General features: G+C 38.7%; 1 protein-coding gene across 1 annotated transcript in view; it reads left to right on the forward strand.

The window, feature by feature from the left end:
* The window catches only part of Itprid1 (ITPR interacting domain containing 1), a 118,787-nt gene that overhangs the window by 30,901 nt on the left and 66,350 nt on the right, over positions 1-21,536 (forward strand). Inside the window, exons 6-9 of the mRNA XM_036180376.1 lie at positions 571-657; positions 2,537-2,739; positions 10,580-11,154; positions 14,864-14,921. Coding sequence (XP_036036269.1) covers positions 571-657; positions 2,537-2,739; positions 10,580-11,154; positions 14,864-14,921 — 923 coding nt within the window. The remainder of the gene's footprint in view (positions 1-570; positions 658-2,536; positions 2,740-10,579; positions 11,155-14,863; positions 14,922-21,536) is intronic.

The following is a 21,536-nucleotide window of genomic DNA, read 5'->3' on the forward strand; positions in this document are numbered from 1 at the left end:
CAATTTTCTTTGGAAGTGCTTTAAAATGTTTTACAATACAGGAGTACCAGATATGGTGATTCTCGTTATTTTGGGTAGTAAGGGACTTCATTACTATTGCATATGGTTGGCCACAGGACCTCTGGGGACACAGGATAGAGACTGTTAGCCATGAAGTATGAAATTCTTCTTCATTGTGAGAAATTACGTGGAGTACCTCCAGAGGTTGTTTGCTACATGTCTTTCATCACATAATATTAACTTCTTCCCTCAAGTTGGAGCCTAGTGAATTTTGTTTCCCGAAAGGTCCCCCAATGACTTGCCATCTGTCAAGAGTGAGACATTCTGTCACCTTTATAATAAGCACTTGCGGGCACCTAACACTTATATTCTCACACCTTCTATAACGATGCTCAGAAAGGAGGAGCATCACTCCACTGCATACATCGCCTCCTTCCAAGGCATGGCCACCATTGACTTATTAGAAACAAGAGGAGACATTCATGCTTGCACTGGAAGGGAAATCATCTCAAGGACCTCCTGGGAGAATCTGAATTAATGTGACTCACCTTTGATACCCTTGCATTCTAGATCTCTGCATCAGTTCTCAGAGACTCCTACCCTATCCAGAGGGACTAGTTTCAACTCATGCTATTCCACCACAGGGGTGCCGCAAAGGTATGTGACTTCCTGGCATTTTCATCCAGGTAAATGATTCTGCTCAACAATTGGCCTCAGGAAATTATAAATCTGTACTTGAGAGATACTAGTTGAATTAATGGATGAGAGGGTGAACCAAGAATTTCCAAACCTGATTTTCAAGACCATATTAAAGAGGCAGTGAAATTGGAAAGGAGGTTAAGTATGTATCACTAGGAAATAACCAATAAATGATTGATTAGATTGTACACTTGCTGGAATTTCATTCATTGACAAAACAAGGAAGATGTATACAGACTACAGCTCCACCTGTTAGAACTATCGCTGGGTAACATTCTAAAACCACATGGTGCAAGAAGGCATAGAGACACGTTGTTATTGACAGGTCAAGCAGATAAAATTTACAAAGTGTGTATACACCCAGGGAGAAAAGGATCAGGAGGAAACTTACAGACTTAGTGGAAAGTGGGAAAACTAAGAACAAAGATTTATACAATATTTTATTTTATAAAAGGTGAGTTCATTTTGTTTATTTATTGTACCATTAAATGTGTTACAAGTTAATGATATTTTCATAATGATTCAATGTTTAATGACAAGTCAATTAATAATCATATTGGTGGCCGTGACGCTGTACCATTTGGAAGTCAGTCTTTGTTAATTTTGTGTTATAGGTACCTACCCTCAGAACTTATAACACCACAGGGTTCAATAAAGATTATTAAAAATGGACTGAATAAAAATTTATACAGTGGGAACAATAGATAATTAAATTTTTGTGTGGAATTTAGGATTCTCTCCAAACTAATTTCTCATTTGAACCTTCTTTACATCAATTTGTCCATGACATACATCAACTGATGTCACTGCAGCTTTCCAGATCATTCTAATGGTTAAGGTTTCCCAGGCAAGCTATTTAGACCACTCAATGAAAGTTCCTAACCTGCTTTTTCTTCCCTGATTGGGTCAGAAGGCAAATCAACAAATCTGCAAGTGACATCAGAAATTGGGAACATGATGATGGTGATATCAGGAAAGAGGGTTTGTCCATGAGACTAATGAGACTGAGGCTCTGGAGAGAAAGTTAGCTAAAGTGTCTCACATAAGCTCATGAAAGTAGCATTGAAAGGAAAGCAAACAGAAACCTTAATGAAGAGGCCAGAAAACCTGCTGAAACCTTATGAGAAATTTTAGTTCCCACAGAGTCCACAACATTGGAAAGTTCAAACACCAGAATATTTTGAGTGAGTATAAAACTCCTAGGTAACTGATTCTTAATTTCTGTGCCAACATAGACTAGAACATTTGACAAAGTGGTTTCTTGTTTCTCAGCCAAGAAAAGACAAAATGCAAACAAACAAACAATAAACATTAGAACATATTCTAATCCTACCCAGGGACTTGAAAGCATTATTTGGAAACATTGATCCTATAGTGTGCATTGAGTGATATCTTTGACAGATTTGTGTAGCTAAGGACACCCAGACCGATGCTTTAAAAAATGTTCTTCTATGAGTTTCCATTCCCAGTTTTTTGTTGTTTTCTGTTTCCTCTTTTGTCATCAGTTATTATTTGGAGGTGATTGTCAGGGCACTGTCAATGACTTGCACTCCCCAGTCTTCCTGCCCCGTCCATTTTAACACTTGCCCAGTAGGAAAGAAAAGCCAGATGGATACGCTCATGGTTTTGTTTGTAAAGCACAGGCAAGTGTCCCTGGGTGGGGTGACCGACTATCTTTTAAGTGGGCTATGTGAGTTCTAGCAAACTTACCATCTGTTTGTCTGTTCAAGATCCCCTTCCAGTCAAATTGTGGAAGACTGGGTGAGTAGAGAAAAATGGCTTATGGTTAAATGGGCTGCTATAGATAAAGATATTCTTTTTTTTTTTTTTATCTCAGCATTCCTGAATGGCTAGAATTTTGGGAAAAAGACCCAGTGGAGATTCTCTTGGATCTAGGCTTTGGTGCTGATGAGCCAGATATCTGCACACAAATCCCAGCCAGATTCCTTGGTTGCAGCTCAGCAGCGAGAGGAATCAACATCCGTGTTTTTCTTAAAGCACAGAAGCAGAGGATGGACTTGGAGAACCCTGACTTGTATGGTAAGTAGGAGCTGATGGCACTGCATCCCAGTACTTGGCACTGAGTACTGGGGCTCAGAGCCACAGCATTTAACAGGGTAGACTACTCATTTTGTGCGATACCATTCAAAACCCCAAGTGACTTAAAACAGAAAAGATTGACCTCTTGATCTCTCTTTATGTCTGCCATGGTTTGGTATGTATATTTAGAAGGAAGACTGATTTGCTCCAGTACCACTGAAGGATTTGCCCTGCCCCTACGACAGTCTGGAGCATCACTAGTTGTAATGATAGGGAAAAGATAGGAATGGGAAAGTATACTCAGCACAGGTCTACTCAGATGTCATTGGCCAAAAGAAGTCACAAACTCAGTGGAATGTTCAAGCCTGTGTAAGCCCAAAGGTGAAACACTCTTACCGGTACTCCAACATCTACTCCAGCCACACACCAGGAGACAGACCAGCCTGTTCATCATGAAGCCTTAAGTGAAACCTTCTCCTCCACTAGAGGCTGCTTAGACTACTACTGTCTCTGCCTTGAGATGCAGGTATCTGCTACTCACCTGTCATATCTGTCCCAAGTGTGGATTAACTACACTTAGTCCTTACAGACAGTGTGTAATTGCTGCATTTCTCCAGCACATGGTCAGTGGAATAACTTTCTCTAAGGTATCTCAGCAGATCCTCTTGGAGAACCTGCACATGCACAAATAAGTTAGCAGAAAGAAACCTTGTAGCTAAACAGATTATTTACCACGGGATTGACCGAGGCTTCCTAGGGGGAAGGTAGATAACATGTTCAAACTCATTTAAATCCGGAACTCCTCTTGGTTCAGCAAGGGGCAATTCCGTGGAACACATAACAAGAGTTTGAGAAAATATAGATGGGAAAGATAGCAAAGTTCTGATTCTGAAATAAGTTCTTTTAAATTCACTCAACATTACGTCAATGAAGAGGAACTATTTTCTCAAATAATTATCTGAGAAAGAGACTTCTCTTGGATTTCTCAGTTTAGTTTTTATTCATCCTCCTTCTCCTCTTTCTCCTCCTCCTTCTCTCTTTTCTTTCTTCTAATTCTTCATCTTCCTCATCCTCTCCTCTCTCTCTCTCTCTCTCTCTCTCTCTCTCTCTCTCTCTCTCTCTCTCTCTCTCTCTCTCTCTCTCTCTCTCATGGTTCTCAAAATCCCAGCAGTGAGTTTGTTAAGAGTATGTAATCCTGAAGGTGTTTTGATATATTCTTTTTACTACTAGAAAGAGTTACTATGGTTTCCCCTCCTTCCAGAAATGGAAGTTCTTTGATCAATCTTCAATTTCTAGAAACTAAAAATCCAGACTTAGTGGTATTTACATAGTGTTTCAGCTAATCTATATGAAAAGCATTTCACAAATGAAATTGAAACATTGTTTTTAGAGAAACCAAGGGTGGGCCTTTGGTCCTGAAGTGGGTGCCTTGTTTTTACTTCTTTGGCATAACACAAGTACACTTTTACTTCAATAAAGCTAAGGAAGTCAAATATAAAGTAAGCAAGAGCTAAGTTAGTTGGCTACTGAAGATAGAATTGAAAAGAATGTCTCATTCAAAGTTACTGCAGAAGGTTCAAACCCAGGATAAGAATCAGTTATTGAACCTGCCCCCAGGCCGATACAAAACATTCATACATGCTCTGGACAATTGTTCTCTGACTTGACAGAACTGATTAAATTGGTAGGTTTTGTCTTAGTCTAAGAACAAAAACTTGCTATGAGATGGATAGAAAGCAATTGTAAAAGCAATTATGTCCCCAGACTCATCAGAGATGATAGTTCATGCAAGCTTAAGACTGGGGAAGAATATAATCAGAACTATCTGGAAACATCCAAAATCCAAGAATTCCTTTAAAGGTCTTGAAAGTATTTCACTGCCCTCTGTGAAAAATCTACCTAGTCTTTTTAAGCAGTCTGATGATTAGCTGATAGTTTCTCCTTTCAGATTAAACAAACAAACAAAAACCAGGTGAGCACAGAATATGCCCAGGAAACGCTCAAGAGGTTGCTCTGGGGGTCAGACAATAAACAGAGGAGAGCATCTGCAATGGTTTATCATCATTGTCAACATGCCTTTATTATTAAAGCATATCTCTAGTATGCTGTGGAAGAATTCACAGAGAGGATTAATTAAGGGAGAAAGGGATGCTAGGAACTTGGGCAGTCCTGTTCCATAGGCAGGAGTCTAGCATGGAATAAAGGGGAGAAAGAGAAATGCCAGCAGGCCAGACAGCCTTGTCCTATGCACCAAGCCAAGCTGCTCTGCTCTACCATGCCCACCTGGCTATTGTCAGACGAAACCGTGACCAGATGCCCTTAAGTCTTCCCTCTGAGGTATTTGGTAGCAGCTTTAAAAGGTGAACAAATGATGCAGAAATGTGCTAGTAGAAAAGTGGGATCTTTGGAATGACTTTGACAATATTGCTCAGAAGGCTTTTTTGGAAGTGGTTTGTGGGCTGGAGAAGTCCCAGAATAATGCTATAAACAGCATTAAGTGGGGAGTGTAGAGGAAGCTCAGAAGACCCCAGTGCTGACAGAAGGCAAATAGTGAAGGTGGAGCTTGTAAGGACCAAAAGGTATTCCCCTCTGAGAACTAGGAACAGACTGGAGGCCAGTCCTGTGATATTCTAGAAGAACTTCTACATACTTTGTTCCAGGAGATTTTAAGAGAGACTGAATTTAACAATGATGGACTGATTAGTATGACAGGAAATTTCAAAGCAGACTAGTGTGCTGCTATAGTATGGTTATTGGTATTTGCTTCTAGCAAAATGCATAACAAAAACTGAGCAAAATGTTAATGGGAAACATTTGAAAGGCGAATTTGCCCAGAAAACCATGGGAAGGCAGAGTGGAGATCATGACTGCGAGACAACTAAGGCTATTAGAAGTAACTAAGTACTTTGCATCAAAATAATAGAAAGTACATATTAAAGGCACCTTAAAAATTGGGCCACAGATGAGGAGCTGCTCAGTGGTAAAGCACTTGCTAAGTAAGTGTGTTGACTGGAGGTTGGAACCCCGCCCCCCCAAATCAAATCCATGGAAAAAATCTGGGTGAGAGCTCAGTTTAGTAGTTAGAGTGTTTGCCATGTAAATGTCAAGTAAGCATGACAAAAATGTCTGTAATTCCAGCTTTAGAAAGAAGAAATGGGATACATTGGCGAAAGCTGAGTAGCTAAACAAGCCAAAACAGTGAGTTCCAGGTTCAGTAAAAGACCTTATATCAATGTATTAGATGGATTACATCAACAACTGGCTACCACATACACATAAACTCATTTGCGTGTGCAACTGCATACACATACGCACCCACGCACATGAGAACATGCATATAAAGGAGCATATACCGTATGCATACACATGCAAAAGATATAAATGAATTTGTTGAGACCTTATTAATCAGAGGCTCAGTAGAAATGTTTGCATTAATTTTAAATACCAGAAGAAGAGTTTGGGGCTACCGTGCTCACACAAAGTTACTTAAGCAAGTCATCTGGGCACTCATAGGTTGCTTTAGTCATAGCCCAAGTGCATCTTGCTAGTGCTTGAGATAGTAGTAAACATTGTCTTTATCAATGTGATGCTGTTTTTTTTTGTTTGTTTGTTTGTTTTGCTTTGTTTTGTTTTTTGTTTTGAGACAGGGCTTCACTATAGAGCTCTGGCTCACTATGTAGATCAAGCTGACATCAGATGCACAAAGATCTGTCTACCTCTGCCTCATAAGTGCTGTAACTGAAGGTGTGCACTACCACACCCAGCTCATGATGCTGGTTTATAAGCATGTAGTATGTAAAAAGCAAATAATTATGATGCTTTCATCCATATTTCAAAGCAAAGCGTGAGATGTCAGGAAATTTGTCCTCCTGAGAGGACAATGTATGATGTAGCTATGAGGGGGAAGCCAAAGATGCAGAAGAGAACCCCGGCAGTTAGAGATCCCAGCAATATGGAACATCTGCCATGAAAAGCCACAGCCAATGAGCAGACAAAGACCAAGAGAGGAGTCACATAGGCTGGGAATAACAAGACCAAACCAGTCAGGCTTTGCCAGCTCAATTGGAGTTCACAGAATGCCAATCTGTACCCTGGATGGTGGATGTGGAACCACAGGATTGAATGTTTGTCTTGTTGGGTTTCAGACTTGTTTTGATCCCATACCTTTCTTGTGTGATTCCATCTTTCCATTTAGAAGAGGGAATGTTTATTTCAGTCCATCATGTTTCAGAAGTATATAACCTACTTTTGATTTTACATAGTCTCACTCTTCAGAGGAGACTTTGAACTTGTGCTTTTGAGCTGTCTGCACGGTGAAGAGTATAGAAACTCTAGGAGATGGAGTTTGTAACTTTGTAACTTTGATTGTTAACTTGACTATATTGAGAAACAAGAATTCAGTAGAGCACACTTCTGGGTATGTCTGTGTGCTTCCAGAGAGGATTAACTATGGAAGTGGTAGGGAGACTATGCTGAATGTGAGTAGCACCATCCCACAGTCTTGGTGCTTAAATAGAATACAGAGAGCAAAATAACTTCCAGATATTTATGTTTATACTCATAGATGAATATTATTCTCAGACTTATGTAGAGAACCTTGCTTTCCAGAGAATGGTGGTGGATACAGAAAGACTGACTCTTGGCTGCACAAGGTGCTGAGAACAGGTGCTCAGCCATCAATAAAACACTGATAACATTCTCTCTATAGCTCATGGAACATTACCCAAGAGAGTATGGAAATATTGTAAGAGTGGAAAAAAATGAGTGAGGGCCTGCAAAATGCCATCTTTTGAGCAATGTAGTGTCACTGTAACCTTGAACTTACAACTGCTAAAGATGCCTGCCCTAGCTGGGTTTGGGTAAGAATGGACCCATCAACACTCAGGTATGCATGGAAGAGAGACTCAAAGGACCTCACCCTTCACTACTAACTATTTGCTACTGATGGATTCAGAAAGAGAGGAAGTAATTACCTTCACTTGTGTATACACTGGTGACTCCTCCAGGCTCCATTCCAACACTCACATAGATAGCCCTGGTTAATCTAAACAAACCAAGAGTCATGAATCTGGGAAAAGGACTGGTGGAGATGGGTCAAGGAATAGCTGATAGGAACAAGAAAAACATAAAAGAGGGGAAGGGGGAGTAACCAGAATATAGGGGGAGAAAGTAACCAGAATACATTAAATATATGTATGGACTAGTGAAAAAGCTAAATAAAAATAATATGGAAAAAAGAAATCCCACTGACTCATGTACACATATTCTCTCCCTCCCTTTATTGGCTATGATGAGGTAGGCTGTCATCTTCTGCCACACCTTCCTCACAAGGATCGACTGAATCTTCCTCTGAAAACAGGAATAAAAATTAATCACCTCTCATCTCCATCTCTCAAATTTTCCTCTCAAGTATTTGGACATAATAGTTAGAAAATATGACTAAGAGAGCGTCTTCGCCCAGCTATGTTGGCTTTTTACCATTGTTGAGTCATATAATCTTTAAGTTATCATCAGGGTTTTGATAAAGCTGTACTACAAAATAAAATTCTTTGCTTTCCCATCATCATGGCTTTATTATATCAATATACCAAAATAAAAAATAATCCAGTATGTTTTACAAACTGACATCATATGCCTAAATTGTCTCTTACTTCCTGATGTCCTTCTCCAATGCTTATTAAGCCAGTACTTTCATATATTGCTGGATTATTAAAGTATTGTAGCCATATTATGAAGAAAGACTAACAAATTGAGAATATGCTTAAGTCTGAAAGTAAATGGGAGTCCTCGTTAATTACTGTTTGTTTCTTGAAAGATTGAAAACAATATAGTTCTTTTAGATAATTTTTTAAATTTTTAAACATAATTCTTTATTGATTCTTTGGAAATTTCACACCATGTACCCCACTCCTGCTCACCCCCACTCCCTCCATATTCACCCCTCACCCCTGAAGTATGCTTTCCCCCAAATTAATTCAAAACAAACATACAAACAAAACCACCTCATTTCTCCATTTTTCCAACACTTCTTTATTCATCCTAGTGGAACTGGGAGCTGCTGGTGTGTCACTCAGTATACCCCTTTTGTCCAGTCAGCCCCACTCACAAGATATTCATTGCAATGAGTCATTGGTCTGGTTCAAGGCTTCTGGTTTCTGGTACACCATCATCACTGGGCCCCCATCAAAATCCTCTTGGATATACTGTTGTTGCCATGAGTCATGGAGATCCTTAGGATATTGTTCAGCAGGACCAGTACTTTTGAGCACTCCAGCAGGTCATAGATGAGGTAGCTGTTAGGGTGGGCAAACCCAAGGCCCAGGATATGGGTCTGGACCTCTGGGACGCCCCCTCAGGTGAGGGATAGAGCCAGCTCTCCCAGGCCCATGCCATCAGGGCTAGCTCTCCAACATCTGGGGTGGGGCCATCTCTCCAGAGTGCTCTCACATGGGGGTTGGGGCAGCACCAACTCTCCTGCTGCAATGCTCAGCAAAGGGCAGAGCCAGATACCCCAGGCCAGTAAGGGACAAGGATGTCTTAGTACACAGCCTCAGGTTTCAACACCCATGGTTCCTGTGACTCCCTATGGCAAAGCAAGCCATGAACATCAGCCCAGACCCTGGCTGCTGTTGGGCAATGGACCCAGACATGGCTGATGGCCTCATCCCCATGTGGCTATGCAGGCCACTAGGATTGACATGGCCCCCATGGCAGCAAGGCCCTCAGACACCAACATGGTTACAGGTGGCAGCCCAGACCCCTGGCATTGGCATTGCCCTTGATAGTATCAGGAGCCATGAACATCAACACAGACCTATATTGCCTATTTACATATCTGCTTTGATGTATAGCACAGCTCTCTCTCTCCCCACCTGTGTGTGTGTGTGTGTATCCATGATTATAAAAGTTAAGAAAATAAAAACATGAATACTTACTATGTTTGGCACAGAGCTAAGCACTGCATGTGTATTAACTCATGAGCAGTGGTGCTAAACTTGCAGCAATGGATGTTTTCAGAACCAGGCCTCCTGATTCCATATGCTATCCCATATGTGAGTGATGGAGATGACGGACATGATGACAAGACAGCTAGTACATGAAGCAGTGGGAAGCATACATGGGCAGCTTCATGTTGAAAACCTGGGTTACTGCTTTAGGAAGTGTTTTATCTTTTGCAGTAGTACAGATGGACGTTGGGACTTTGTCTACTGGGAAAGCGCTCTACCACTTAGCCACAAACTCAGCCCTTGAGCTTATCTTTTGACACTTAGTTTTCTACACATAAACATATAGAGTTTATCTCTAGGTTTTTTAAATGAATTAGCATATGATAACTATATGTGAACCCATAAAGTTATGTGCACCCAACTAAATTTAAAAGATAACAGCTTTCCTTGTGGTACAGTGAGTTCTTATTTGGTAGAGGTTTCATCTTCAGAGAGTGTGGCATTGCTGGGAAAAATTTGAGTTTTAACAGCTTGAAGTCTTTGTTTTCTCAGATAATCACATTATCCATTCTTTAAGTGCATTTTCTTTCCTTCATTTTAATTTACTTATTGTGTGTATGCCTGTGTATATGCCTGTATACCCTGACACACGTATGGAAGCTAGAGGACAACTTCTAGAAGTTGTTTTTCTCCTTTATCATGTGGATTCCAGGAATCACACCAAAATAATCAGGATTGGCTGCAAATGACTTTCCCTGCTGAGCCATCTCACTGGCCCCATCCCTTAGTCTTTATTGTGTTATTTACTTCTTTGTAGTAGTATCATAGGAAAGGAAAAAAAAAAAAAAAAAAAAAAACCTATCCTGAAATGTCTATGTTCCTATGTTCTTCAGGCCGTTTCCGACAGTTGGAAATCTTGGATCATGTGACCAATGCCTTCTCATCTCTGTTGAATGATGTTAACACCCTCCAGAGCCAAGCTGAAGAGAAAGCTGTAAGACAGGGTAGGCACAGCCCCACATCCAGTGGCACTAAAGAGCATCGGCGAAGAATGAGTCAACTTTTAAGGAGAACTTCAAGACAGAACATCAGGAGGGTTGGTAACCCAGCACTGTTAGAATCATTCAAGATGCAAGATGGGACTTCTTCTCTGCCAGCCAAGCCATGGGAGCATAGACTGGAATTACAAGTGGCATCCATTAGCAATGATGGAAGTCAAGTGCCTCCTTCTATAGAGCATGGTTCTGCCCAAGCCTGCAATGACTTGTTACCTTGTCTTCCTCCACAAGCTCTTCTGGATGAGCAGTGGCCTTGTTCATCCTCACTGGCAAAACAGTCTCCTCAGACCAATGTGTCTGAGGGGTCAGTTAGGAGAAAAACTTGGAAGGAGAAATGGATTCACATGGACAAGCTTAAGAACTTGTCTCACATTGTGAGTAAAGGACCAGACTCCTTTGAAATGGAAGAGGTGAGTGTTGTCTCTACTGCTCAGCCTGCTATTGGAAATGGCCCATGCCACCATATCTGTTTGCCTTCTTGCCTCCATTGATCCACTTGATATCACAACCTTTTGTTCTTTTATCTTACAGTTCCAAATTCAGTTTAGTCTGACACACTTAAAGTTATTGTAATTGCTTCAGGAAGAACCAAACTGGTATGAAACCAGCCTTCTCTTATTGTCTTAGTTACTTTTCTACTGTTGTGCTAAGATATCATGACCAAAACAACTTATAGGGGTTAGTTTCCTGTATTTACTTGCTTTAGCATTTATTGGTAGTCATATATTGAGACCTTGCATTAAGTTTCACCTGCATCCTCTACTTCTTCATTCTTGGTTTTGTCTCACTCATACTAATTTGCACTCTTTTTCTGATATCTCCTTTTGCATTTAGTTGATAAAATATGTGAGTGTGTGTGTGTGTGTGTGTGTGTGTGTGTGTGTGTGTGTGTTTCCTCTTACCTCTGTATTCAGAATGGAATCTAGGATGGGATCTGAGCTTATTGAAAACTGTTAATTAACATAGTTACAAAGGAATAAGGAAGGGTGTTTGGCCAACCCCCTGTATATCTGAATACTCCAAGAAGAGTGGGATAATTGATTTAATTTATAAATCACAAGATGGCAGTTGTCTCTCTGCTGAGCCCTCGTGCCAGGTACAGGCAGCAGCACAGAGTTTGTAACAGAATCTGATTTGAAAGGAGTGGTAACAAGAATAGGCACACAAAGCAACACCAGGGAGAAGGGGCACAGGTCCACAGATGGGCCCTTATATCATTCTACAAACGTATTCTGTGATAGCCAAGAAGCAACAAAAAGTATGATGAAGTAGCCAGGTGGCTGAGAAGATCAAGGAACTTAGGGAGAGTAAAGCTTAAGTATGCCTTGAAAGAAAACTAGGGTTTAGTCAGGGAAGGATACCTATAGTAACCCTCCTGCCCCTCAAAGATGTAAATTTTTCATTAAATATGTAGCTACCAAGGAACCTAGTACACATTTATGCTTGCATGCATACATGTGCCTTATATAAATCCTTACAAGGAACCTCTACAAGATTAAAACACCACTTTTTGCACCACATAATTTTTTGTCAATTTATAACACTCCACCAAGGATCTGTTTTCTTCCAGTTTTGTAATTTTTATGCATTATTTTAAATTTAATATTCTAAGGCAAATGCATACTTGTAAATATTACTTGAACAATAAAATAATAGTTTCATTAAATATTTCCTAAATTAAATATCACTAAAGTACTCTATGTTAGTCCAAGATGGCTTCCATAGGAATCGAATATTGGGCAGATGAGGTAAAGGTACTTGCCATTGAGCCTAAAGACCTGAGGTTGATCCCCAGGATTCACTTGATGGAAGGAGAGAACTGATCCTGCAGTTTGTCCTCCACAAATGTACACACACACACACACACACACACACACACACACACACACACTAAATAAAAAACAAACAAATAAATGAATACATGTAAAAAAAAGAAAGCTAGAATATTATATAGAATTTCATAACTAACTTCAACATTTTCTTGTATATGTGAAAAGCTTCATATGTATATAAATCAGAGATAACCCTAAAACAATAGGAAAGGAACTCACCCCTTAAAACAAATTTTAAAAAGTTTTTTGTAAAATGTATTAGTACTGTGGAAAATAACTATTGCACTCAATGCCATATGAATTAGTAAATGCAGTGTAGGGAGACTGCATAGAAAACAGGAGCCAATGTTGGGTTTAACATCTATTTTTGAGTGGCAAATCTAAAAATTCAAATATAAGAAATAAAAAATATGTGTGAAATTGACAGATTTTTGAGACATTTAAATGATATCCAATAAGCATAAATATCTGGCCAGTAGAGTTTTAACTATGGTTGGCCAAATTTTTCCTTAAAGCCAATCTATCACACTTCCCTCCAGACCTGTTGAATGTTGCTTTTGGCCACATTTGGCTTGAATATCAAAACTATCATTCAAACAAAAATTTTACATAGATTTCGAATGCAAAGATCAACACATTCTGTATTTAATTCAACTAAGCAGTATTGAGTCAGTTCCTTTCTTTTTAATTACCAAAAATATTAAGTGAATTTAATGCTTGTGAAACACAGGCAGTTATACTATATGACATATGCTTCTTTATGTTCCTGATTAATAAACTGTACCCTTCCTTCTTTAGTGAATATATCCTGTATTTCAGAAAATACATGTGAGACCAATGGTATTATTGTCAGTTGGCATTTTCATTGGGTGCAGACTGCTTATTATTAAATTTTTGCAGATTTTGAAACTAATAACTTTGTATTGGGTAGAAAACTTAAGGATCTACCTGGAATTTATTTTAAATTGTTGCACTCTTTTCTTCCATTATTGCTTTCCAATTGAAAACAAATGTGTTTTGTAATGTACTAAGTAAATATTTCTTCATGATAATGATGTGGGAAGAGAGTTTCTCATTACATTTAAAAATGTGATGATGTACATTGGTTAGAGATACCAGAACTAATAAAAGGAATGCTGGTAAGTACATTTAATCAGTTCTGAGTATAAGAAACCACTCCTCCAAATTCTTGAATGAGAACTTTTGACTTCATAAGTATAGCTAGAAAAAGTTTGCAAAACATAAATGCTACAAAGAAACACTCCAAAATTAAGACACCTGTTTCACCTCTCTAAGAATTTTCTGGGTGACACATTTCTACAGTGAGCTAAGTTACTATTTAAAGATAACAGTTACTGTTTTGTTTTAGCAATAGCTTTGCCATCATTTGTAGAATATTATCCATTAATTTCCAAAATATTTCAAAAATAAACCCTTCTCTCTTAATTTAGAAATAAATTTTGGGCTCTCTCTCTCTCTCTCTCTCTCTCTCTCTCTCTCTCTCTCTCTCTCTCTGTCTGTGTGTGTGTGTGTGTGTGTGTATGCATGTCTCTAAGGACTATGCAGCAGCTGGATTATCTGAATTACTGTGCATAAGTTTATCAAGCCACAGTTAGCTAGCTTTCTCACACATATTTAGTTTTCTTCAATGGCAAAAGAAAGTTCTAATGCACAACTTCCAGAAAGAAGCCTAGATCCTCCCACCCAGGAGTGATTCTCCCATCCAGCAATGATCCTCCCACTCAGGAGTGATCCTCTCCCACTCAGGAGTGATCCTCCCACTCAGGAGTGATCCTCTCCCACTCAGGAGTGATCCTCCCACTCATGAGTGATTCTCCCATCTAGGAGTGATCCTCCCACTCAGGAGTGATCCTCCCACTCAGGAGTGATCCTCCCATCCAGGAGTGATCCTCCCATCCAGGAGTGATCCTCCCAATTATGAGTGATCCTCCCATTCAGGAGTGATCCTCCCACCGAGGAGTTATCCTTCCACTCAGGAGTGATTCTCCCATCCAGCAATGATTCTCCCACTCATGAGTGATCCTCCCATCCAGGAGTGATCCTCCCACTCATGAGTGATTCTCCCATCCAGGAGTGATCCTCCCACTCATGAGTGATTCTCCCCTCCCATGAACTCTTTGAATTCTCTGAGCCCTTCCTGTGGACATCTCATGCCACCTCCTCCCAGAAGACTGTTTGAGTTTAGATAATCATTGTTTATTGACTAAATAAAGTGAATTTGATATGAAAATATTTCTAATGAAATTGATGCATTTTGATGTCTTAGGTCCAAAGCTTTGAAGAAGACACTGGCAACCCTATTAACCCGATTTCAGGATTTGTAGGTAAGAATTCAATAATGAATATGAATGTCATCAATGATTGAGAGAGGATGAAATAGCCGGTACTTAGCTCAGTTAAAATACATGGAGATTCATTATCTCCATGAAAGTCCCATATATTTCTAGGTTGTCTGGATTGCAATGTAAATATACATGTCAAATTTAAAAGACTTTTCAGGAAAATATTCACTATCCCTGTGGCTATTGTGTGTGGCTTGTCTAACAGTATCTGTATGAGCTGTATGTGGTAGAATGGATTTAACATCTGAGACTGAATGGATGCTTTCCTCCTCCCTGGTCCTGTATGATGCACAAGTCACCTCCATTTTCCATAAATAATAAAGAAATAAGTGCAAATAATTTTTAAGTTTCCTACAGACACTTGCACTCTGAATTTTGTATGACCCTGCATCAGACTCTCAGACGATAGAAATTGTCAGGTTGCAGCCTTCCTGGTCTCTTCTTGGGATGATGCTCCACATTCTAGACTATAGAGCAAGCAGCTCTGCTTTGTTCCTGCTTCTTATCCCTCTAGTCACAGCTCTCACAGCTGCCATGGTCCTTCAGTGGAGCTGGAAGCAGGCAGAGATTAGTCAAGCAAAATAGAGCAGATGAAGCTAGTGTGTTTCCTGGAAGAAAATATGCAAATTTTAAATTTAATTTAGTGTGGTGTCAAACACATCTTTTCCATTACAAAGTGTATGTATGGGTCTCATTTTGCTAAATGCTGTTTGGAAATTATGCATTAGTAATTATAGGGTCCTGCTGATTACATAAATTGTTATCCTGCTCTTCAAGTAATTACCACATAACCTGCATTGAGGTTTATAAGACAAAAATAAGCATCTGTTTTCCATCTAATTGAATGCTTCTCAATAAAGCTGGTGGTCCCCTTGTCAATAGGAACTGCCTTCCTTGACATTCAATTAGGAGGTCTACTGATATCACATAAGCCATCCCAATTATTCCAAAAAGATTATGTGGGAAGTCGGGTAAAATGAGAGGCTAAGGGGGAGAAGTGATAGTTTGCCTAATAAGAAAAAGCTGGACAGGTGGGATTTTCTTTTTTTCTTTTCTTTTTTTTCAAAAATAGTGTTGTGCTAAAGTGTACTAGCACATGTCTGTAATCACAGCACACAGGAGGCTGAGGCAGGAGGATGGTAGGTTTCAGACCAGCCTTGGATACCCTGTCTCAAAACAAGAGAATAAAAATAGGACTGAGATCCAAGAGTCAAATTAATTGAGTTAATGAAGCAAGAAAATGATCTTGTATCACTTTGATATATATATATATATATATATATATTCAAAAATATAAATATATATACACATATATATTTATATTCATGCAATTTTAAATGCAAAATTCCAAAATGACTTCATCTAAATTAGTGCTTGAGCTTTTTCATGGCCAGTGGACTATGGCTGGATAGTTTTAGGACACTTGTTGATGATTCTTAACCCCTTGGATGTTTCCTGAATCTTGCGATGTCTACTCTTGGAACACTTCTGGGAAACTAGCCTCATGCTGCCTGGAGATGCCTCATTTGGACATCCTGATAGATGGCCCCTAATGAACTTCCATGTGAATGAGCCATCCTCGATGCCTAGTCTAGTCAACTTTTGAGCTGAAACTAGCCCAGAATCAGGAGACAACCATACAGCCAAGCAAGCTAGCCTGCAAAACCATGGGAAGCAATTGTTTAAAGTCACACATTACACATAAATAATTGAGAGCACAGATGATCTCATAAACCATTAAGGCTCAGTTGCCTCTACTCACGCACAAAATTCTGCATGTGAGCAAAAAGTGTAACTATTTCATGTGTGAATTTGAGCAAAGTGACTTCTTATAGGTTATGGAGATCAAAGCTATAAATACTGTATCCCTGCTAAACCTCTCAAAAGTTAACACTAGAATGACAGGTAATAAAAGGAAAGAAATATAGGTGCATGCTATTTAAAATGGGAATGTACATCTATATTCCAGAAGCCATGGGGACTGTGTAGGTTCTGTATGAGAGAAAGAAGGTAGGAGAAGTTGTGTGGATGATTTTAAATGAAGAACCCATCACGGGATTAAAGAAAATGGTTTACTAAGACAGCACAATACATCAATGGCATAGTTTTCAAATGTAACTATTAGACTGGTCAGTACACACATTTCCTGACACTTCAGAAAATGAACAAACATGGAAAATTACCACAAGATTTAACTCTTTAAAATCTGGTTATTTAGAAGAAATATCTGCCACTAAAAGATTGATTACAAGAAACTTTCAGAAATGACTAGAGGTGATCATTCCCAATGAGATGTGTGAGGAAATTCCATGCCCCAGGAGAGCAGTGCTCCAGGGGTAAAATTCTACTCAGATCTAGCATTCAAGGTCTGATTCTATTTCTGATGATAGGCTGCTTTCCCATGAATAACTGCACTTCCCAAAGTATTTCTAAAAGTTCTAACTAAGGACACTGAAATTAGAATATCAGCAGGCAAATAGTTGAAAGTTTCAATGCTTAAGAGAAAAGATTGAAACCTGGGCAGGTTCTTCAAGGAAAGCAAAGGCCTTCTCCTGTCTGAGGTAGCCTCATTTGACATCCTTTCAAAACTCAACCAGAATTTTGTGTTGCACGCCACCACCACCCCCCCCCAAAAAACAGAAAATGCCAAAGACAAAGTCTGAGATAAAGACAGAAGGATTTAGGAAAGGGAGGAAGCATGAATCCCAGAAAGGAGATGGCCAGGCTAAGAAATCCCCAAATTCTGGGTATGAAATCTGCCCACAGGACTGTTTAGTATTTGAACTAAAATATGCATCAGGAAGACCAAGAAATAACAAAGGCTGAAAGAAGTAAAAAAAAATAGGCAGATTTTTCCATAAAGGTTCCTTGTATCCTGAGATAGTAACTGTTCTCAATGTCTAGTCACAACAAAATTTATTACACTTGAAGAAATAAGAAAGTACAGCCAATGCTCACAAAAAATAAAGTAATGGAGAAAAGCCATCAGAAACCCTGGGTTTTGGAATCACCAAATATAATCATGTTAAATTTTATAAAAAGAAAATATGCCCACAAAATGAAAAATGATAACAAATCTCAAAAGCAAAATAGAAATTATGACACAAAAAATTCAATGAGTGATATAACTTTTAAAATTCACACTTCAGTGGATGAGTTTAACAGCAAGCAGAGCAGGTAGTACACACCCAGAATTCCAGCTTCTAAGGATGGTATAGGAACACTACAAATTTTAGGCCAGTCTGTTCGACATAGTCAAGCTCAGCTCCCCACAATTTTTTAAACACTGATCAAAAATAATAAAAAAAAAACTTAGTGAGCTTTAACATACATGTGTTACATATTACAGATGCATCGCATTGATAAAAATTATTCAATAATATTAAAAGGGCAAACAAATTTAAACACCACAGGAAAAATTATCTGAGATATAGAAACCTGTAGAACAATGTTGAAGACTAATTATACATGTGATTAAAGATGAAGAAGGACTTGCTCATGGAGAGCTGTGCAAGAAAAGTATGTTGAAAGATTAATTTCCTCTAATTCATTCCTTAATGCACACATGCAAATATAAGTTCTAAATGCTTAGCAAATACCTAGAGCATAAATGCAAAGAATAGTACACCTTAAAGTGTTATGGTCAAAGTCATAAAGACCAAATGAAAGAGAATGTGTTCAAACAGACACAGAAAAAGAATAGAGAAGCAAAGATTTGAAAGACAAGGGATTTCTTCTCAGAAATTATGGAAACCACCAGACAATATTCATGTCAGAATCTGCTTGTAGTGAAGCGCCATGGAAGAAGATAATAAAGGCATCTTCAAACCACACTAACTAAAGTATCTCACCAGAGGCACAACTTCTATCAGTAGTGCTCAAAGAAGCACTTCAAAGATGGATAGCAAACCTCTGCCGATGTAATATGTATCATTTGTATCAAAGAGGATATGAAAGCTAGTAAGTGGACTCATATGGATACATGAAATGGCAGAACAGCAAATTTAAATAAATTGTGAAAAATTAAGAACATAAAGCCATAACTATAGAAGGAAGACACTAATAGAAAAATGGAATATACTTTTAAAAAGACACAATGAAAGCATTTTATCACAGAGTGATTACCTTAGAAAATAACTGAAAAGTGGAAGATACGTGGAAAAATTATCTAAATGTTTTGAAAAGACAAAAAAACTATATAATAAACAAAAAGTTAGATGGATCTGGGAAATACTAAGTGGATTTAATAGGCAGTTAGACTCTTTCTATTTCTGTTTTGACCAAGGTTCTGAAAAATTATATCAGATACAAAGCCATTAAATAGCAGATAAATAGATGGATGGATACATGATAGATACATAGATAGATTGATTGATTGATGACCAGATAAATGATAGGTAGATAATAGACATATACTATATACAGCTTTTCTAAAAAAAAATGGTAGGAACCAGTTTCTCAGCCCCTCAACCTATTGGCTCACCGTGGTTATAAATAAGGAACAAGTTGCAGAAAGATTAAGAGGAAGCAAGAGTAGTGGGTGAGGATATGTCACTGGTAAATCCGGAGAGCCTGCTTTTCCAGAATGTGTATTCCTGAGTGCTGCCTGTCTGCCTTTGAAATGACTCTCTACAGTTAGGAGATAGTTCCAATGTAGGAACACCAATACAGTGCAGAAAAAAATTGTGACTCCAGGTAAAGAAATCTATTGAACAGGAGAAGGGGCTGTCACTGAATTTGACCATATTTAACCAGATTTCATCTCGGCAGTTGAGGCATATCTTTTAGTTGATAACAGGCCTTAGTTTGACAGGGCTTTGTCATTTCTTTCTAAGTGGTTTTAAATTGATGGTCCCTAATATTTGCTAACAACTGGCATAGATAAAATGTAATGTCATCTACTAAGCTATTATCACTGCAGTGTGTGGTGTTTACACAGCCAGCTAAACACTGGCTATTGGTTTTATGCTTTGAGAACTGACTAATAGACAACCAGGGAGACAAATCTGGGATAATAACAAATTGGAATAATGGCTGAAATGAACATTTTGATTTGGAAAGTTGAAAGACAAAGTAGAAGAAAGACTTTATTTCAAAGCAAAATGAAACAAACAAACAAACAAAAACCAGATGGTGTGTTCAAATTGGGTAACTGAAGAGCAGTTTCCACGAAACTATCGGCCAATTTGATAGAACCAATGATAATTGATGCAAATTCTAGATGTAAAAGCATCATGCTGACACCACCACTGTCAGTATGATCAGTCAGGAAGGAAGTTGTACCTGGAACCATGAGTGCATTGTTGCTCAAAGCTGTGGAAGGAGGCAGCTAAGCTGCATATCACCCAGCAGAAGGACAGGGGAGACAAGTACTCCAAGTGTCTGCTGTTCCAACCCTCTCATCTCCAATGGCCAAACCCAAGTAGAAGCACAAACTATCCGCTTTTAGTAGAATCTGATTTTTTAAAAATATGTATATCATACTTAGGGCAAAATAAATAAATATTGCAATAAAAGGTTTACCAAACCCAAGCATATCAGCAAAATTAGAATATAAAGTAGAAAAATAAATTATATGAAGTTAAAGGCAAAGGTAATCCATGAATTTCCAGACAAAAAAAACACAAAGAAAATCAAGCATCTTGTTAGTAACTCTAAATGACAAGTTGAAAAAAAAAAACCCACAACATACTATTATTTAGAACTGAAATATGTGAGACAATGATTTTACACCAGATATAATCTTTCAATATGAAGGGCCACCTAACATCATTTCCAAAACTAGTACACCTCATCAAGCATCCCCCACTCCTCAAGGACAAAGAGCTGTAGGCATGCTTGGAAAGGTGAACACAGGAAGCAAAGCCCAGCACCACACCCTAGCAGTGGCATCTTGGGAATGACTTACCCAGCATTTATGCTTCTATGTCTCTAAAGAAAGATTTTAAGAGCACTGGCAAGATGATCCAGCTCTAAGTTCTCTGAAGGAGTAAACAAGTTGATATATATAAAGCTCTTAGCGACTGCTCTTTTTATTGCTCCTCTCATTAAATGTTACTAAGAGGATTCTAGAACAGCTAGAATAGGGTATGGAAAAAATGAACTTAAATAGGAAGGGCAACAAGATGTGCACTTCCAGTTTAACTCTTGAAAGAATGTTATGGAATTACTTGGGAGAGGCTAGGAGATAGCTCAGTTATAAAACACTTGCCATACAAGTGTGAGAACCTGAATTCAAATATCCCACACCTACACACAAAGCTTGGGTATAGTGGGCTGGGAGCAAAAGGTGGTGGATCCACACTAGTCAGCAAGCCTAGCAAAGTTGTGAACTCCAGTTGTAAGAGACTCTGTAGTGTTTTTTTTTGTTGTTGTTGTTGTTGTTTGTTTGTTTTTTATTCTTTGGGGGTCCACAACATAGCACCCGAATAAATACAGAGACTTATTTTACTCATGAATATCTGGCCTTAGCTTGGCTTGTTTCTAGCCTGTTTTACTTAATTAATTATCCTGTCTACCTTTTGCCCCTGAGCTTTTACCTTTCTCTATTATCTTTCTCTATATTGAGATTCTATATACTTTTCTTCCCTTCTTACT

Source organism: Onychomys torridus, chromosome 3, assembly GCF_903995425.1.
Source record: "Onychomys torridus chromosome 3, mOncTor1.1, whole genome shotgun sequence".
In the NCBI taxonomy this organism is placed as follows: domain Eukaryota; kingdom Metazoa; phylum Chordata; class Mammalia; order Rodentia; family Cricetidae; genus Onychomys; species Onychomys torridus.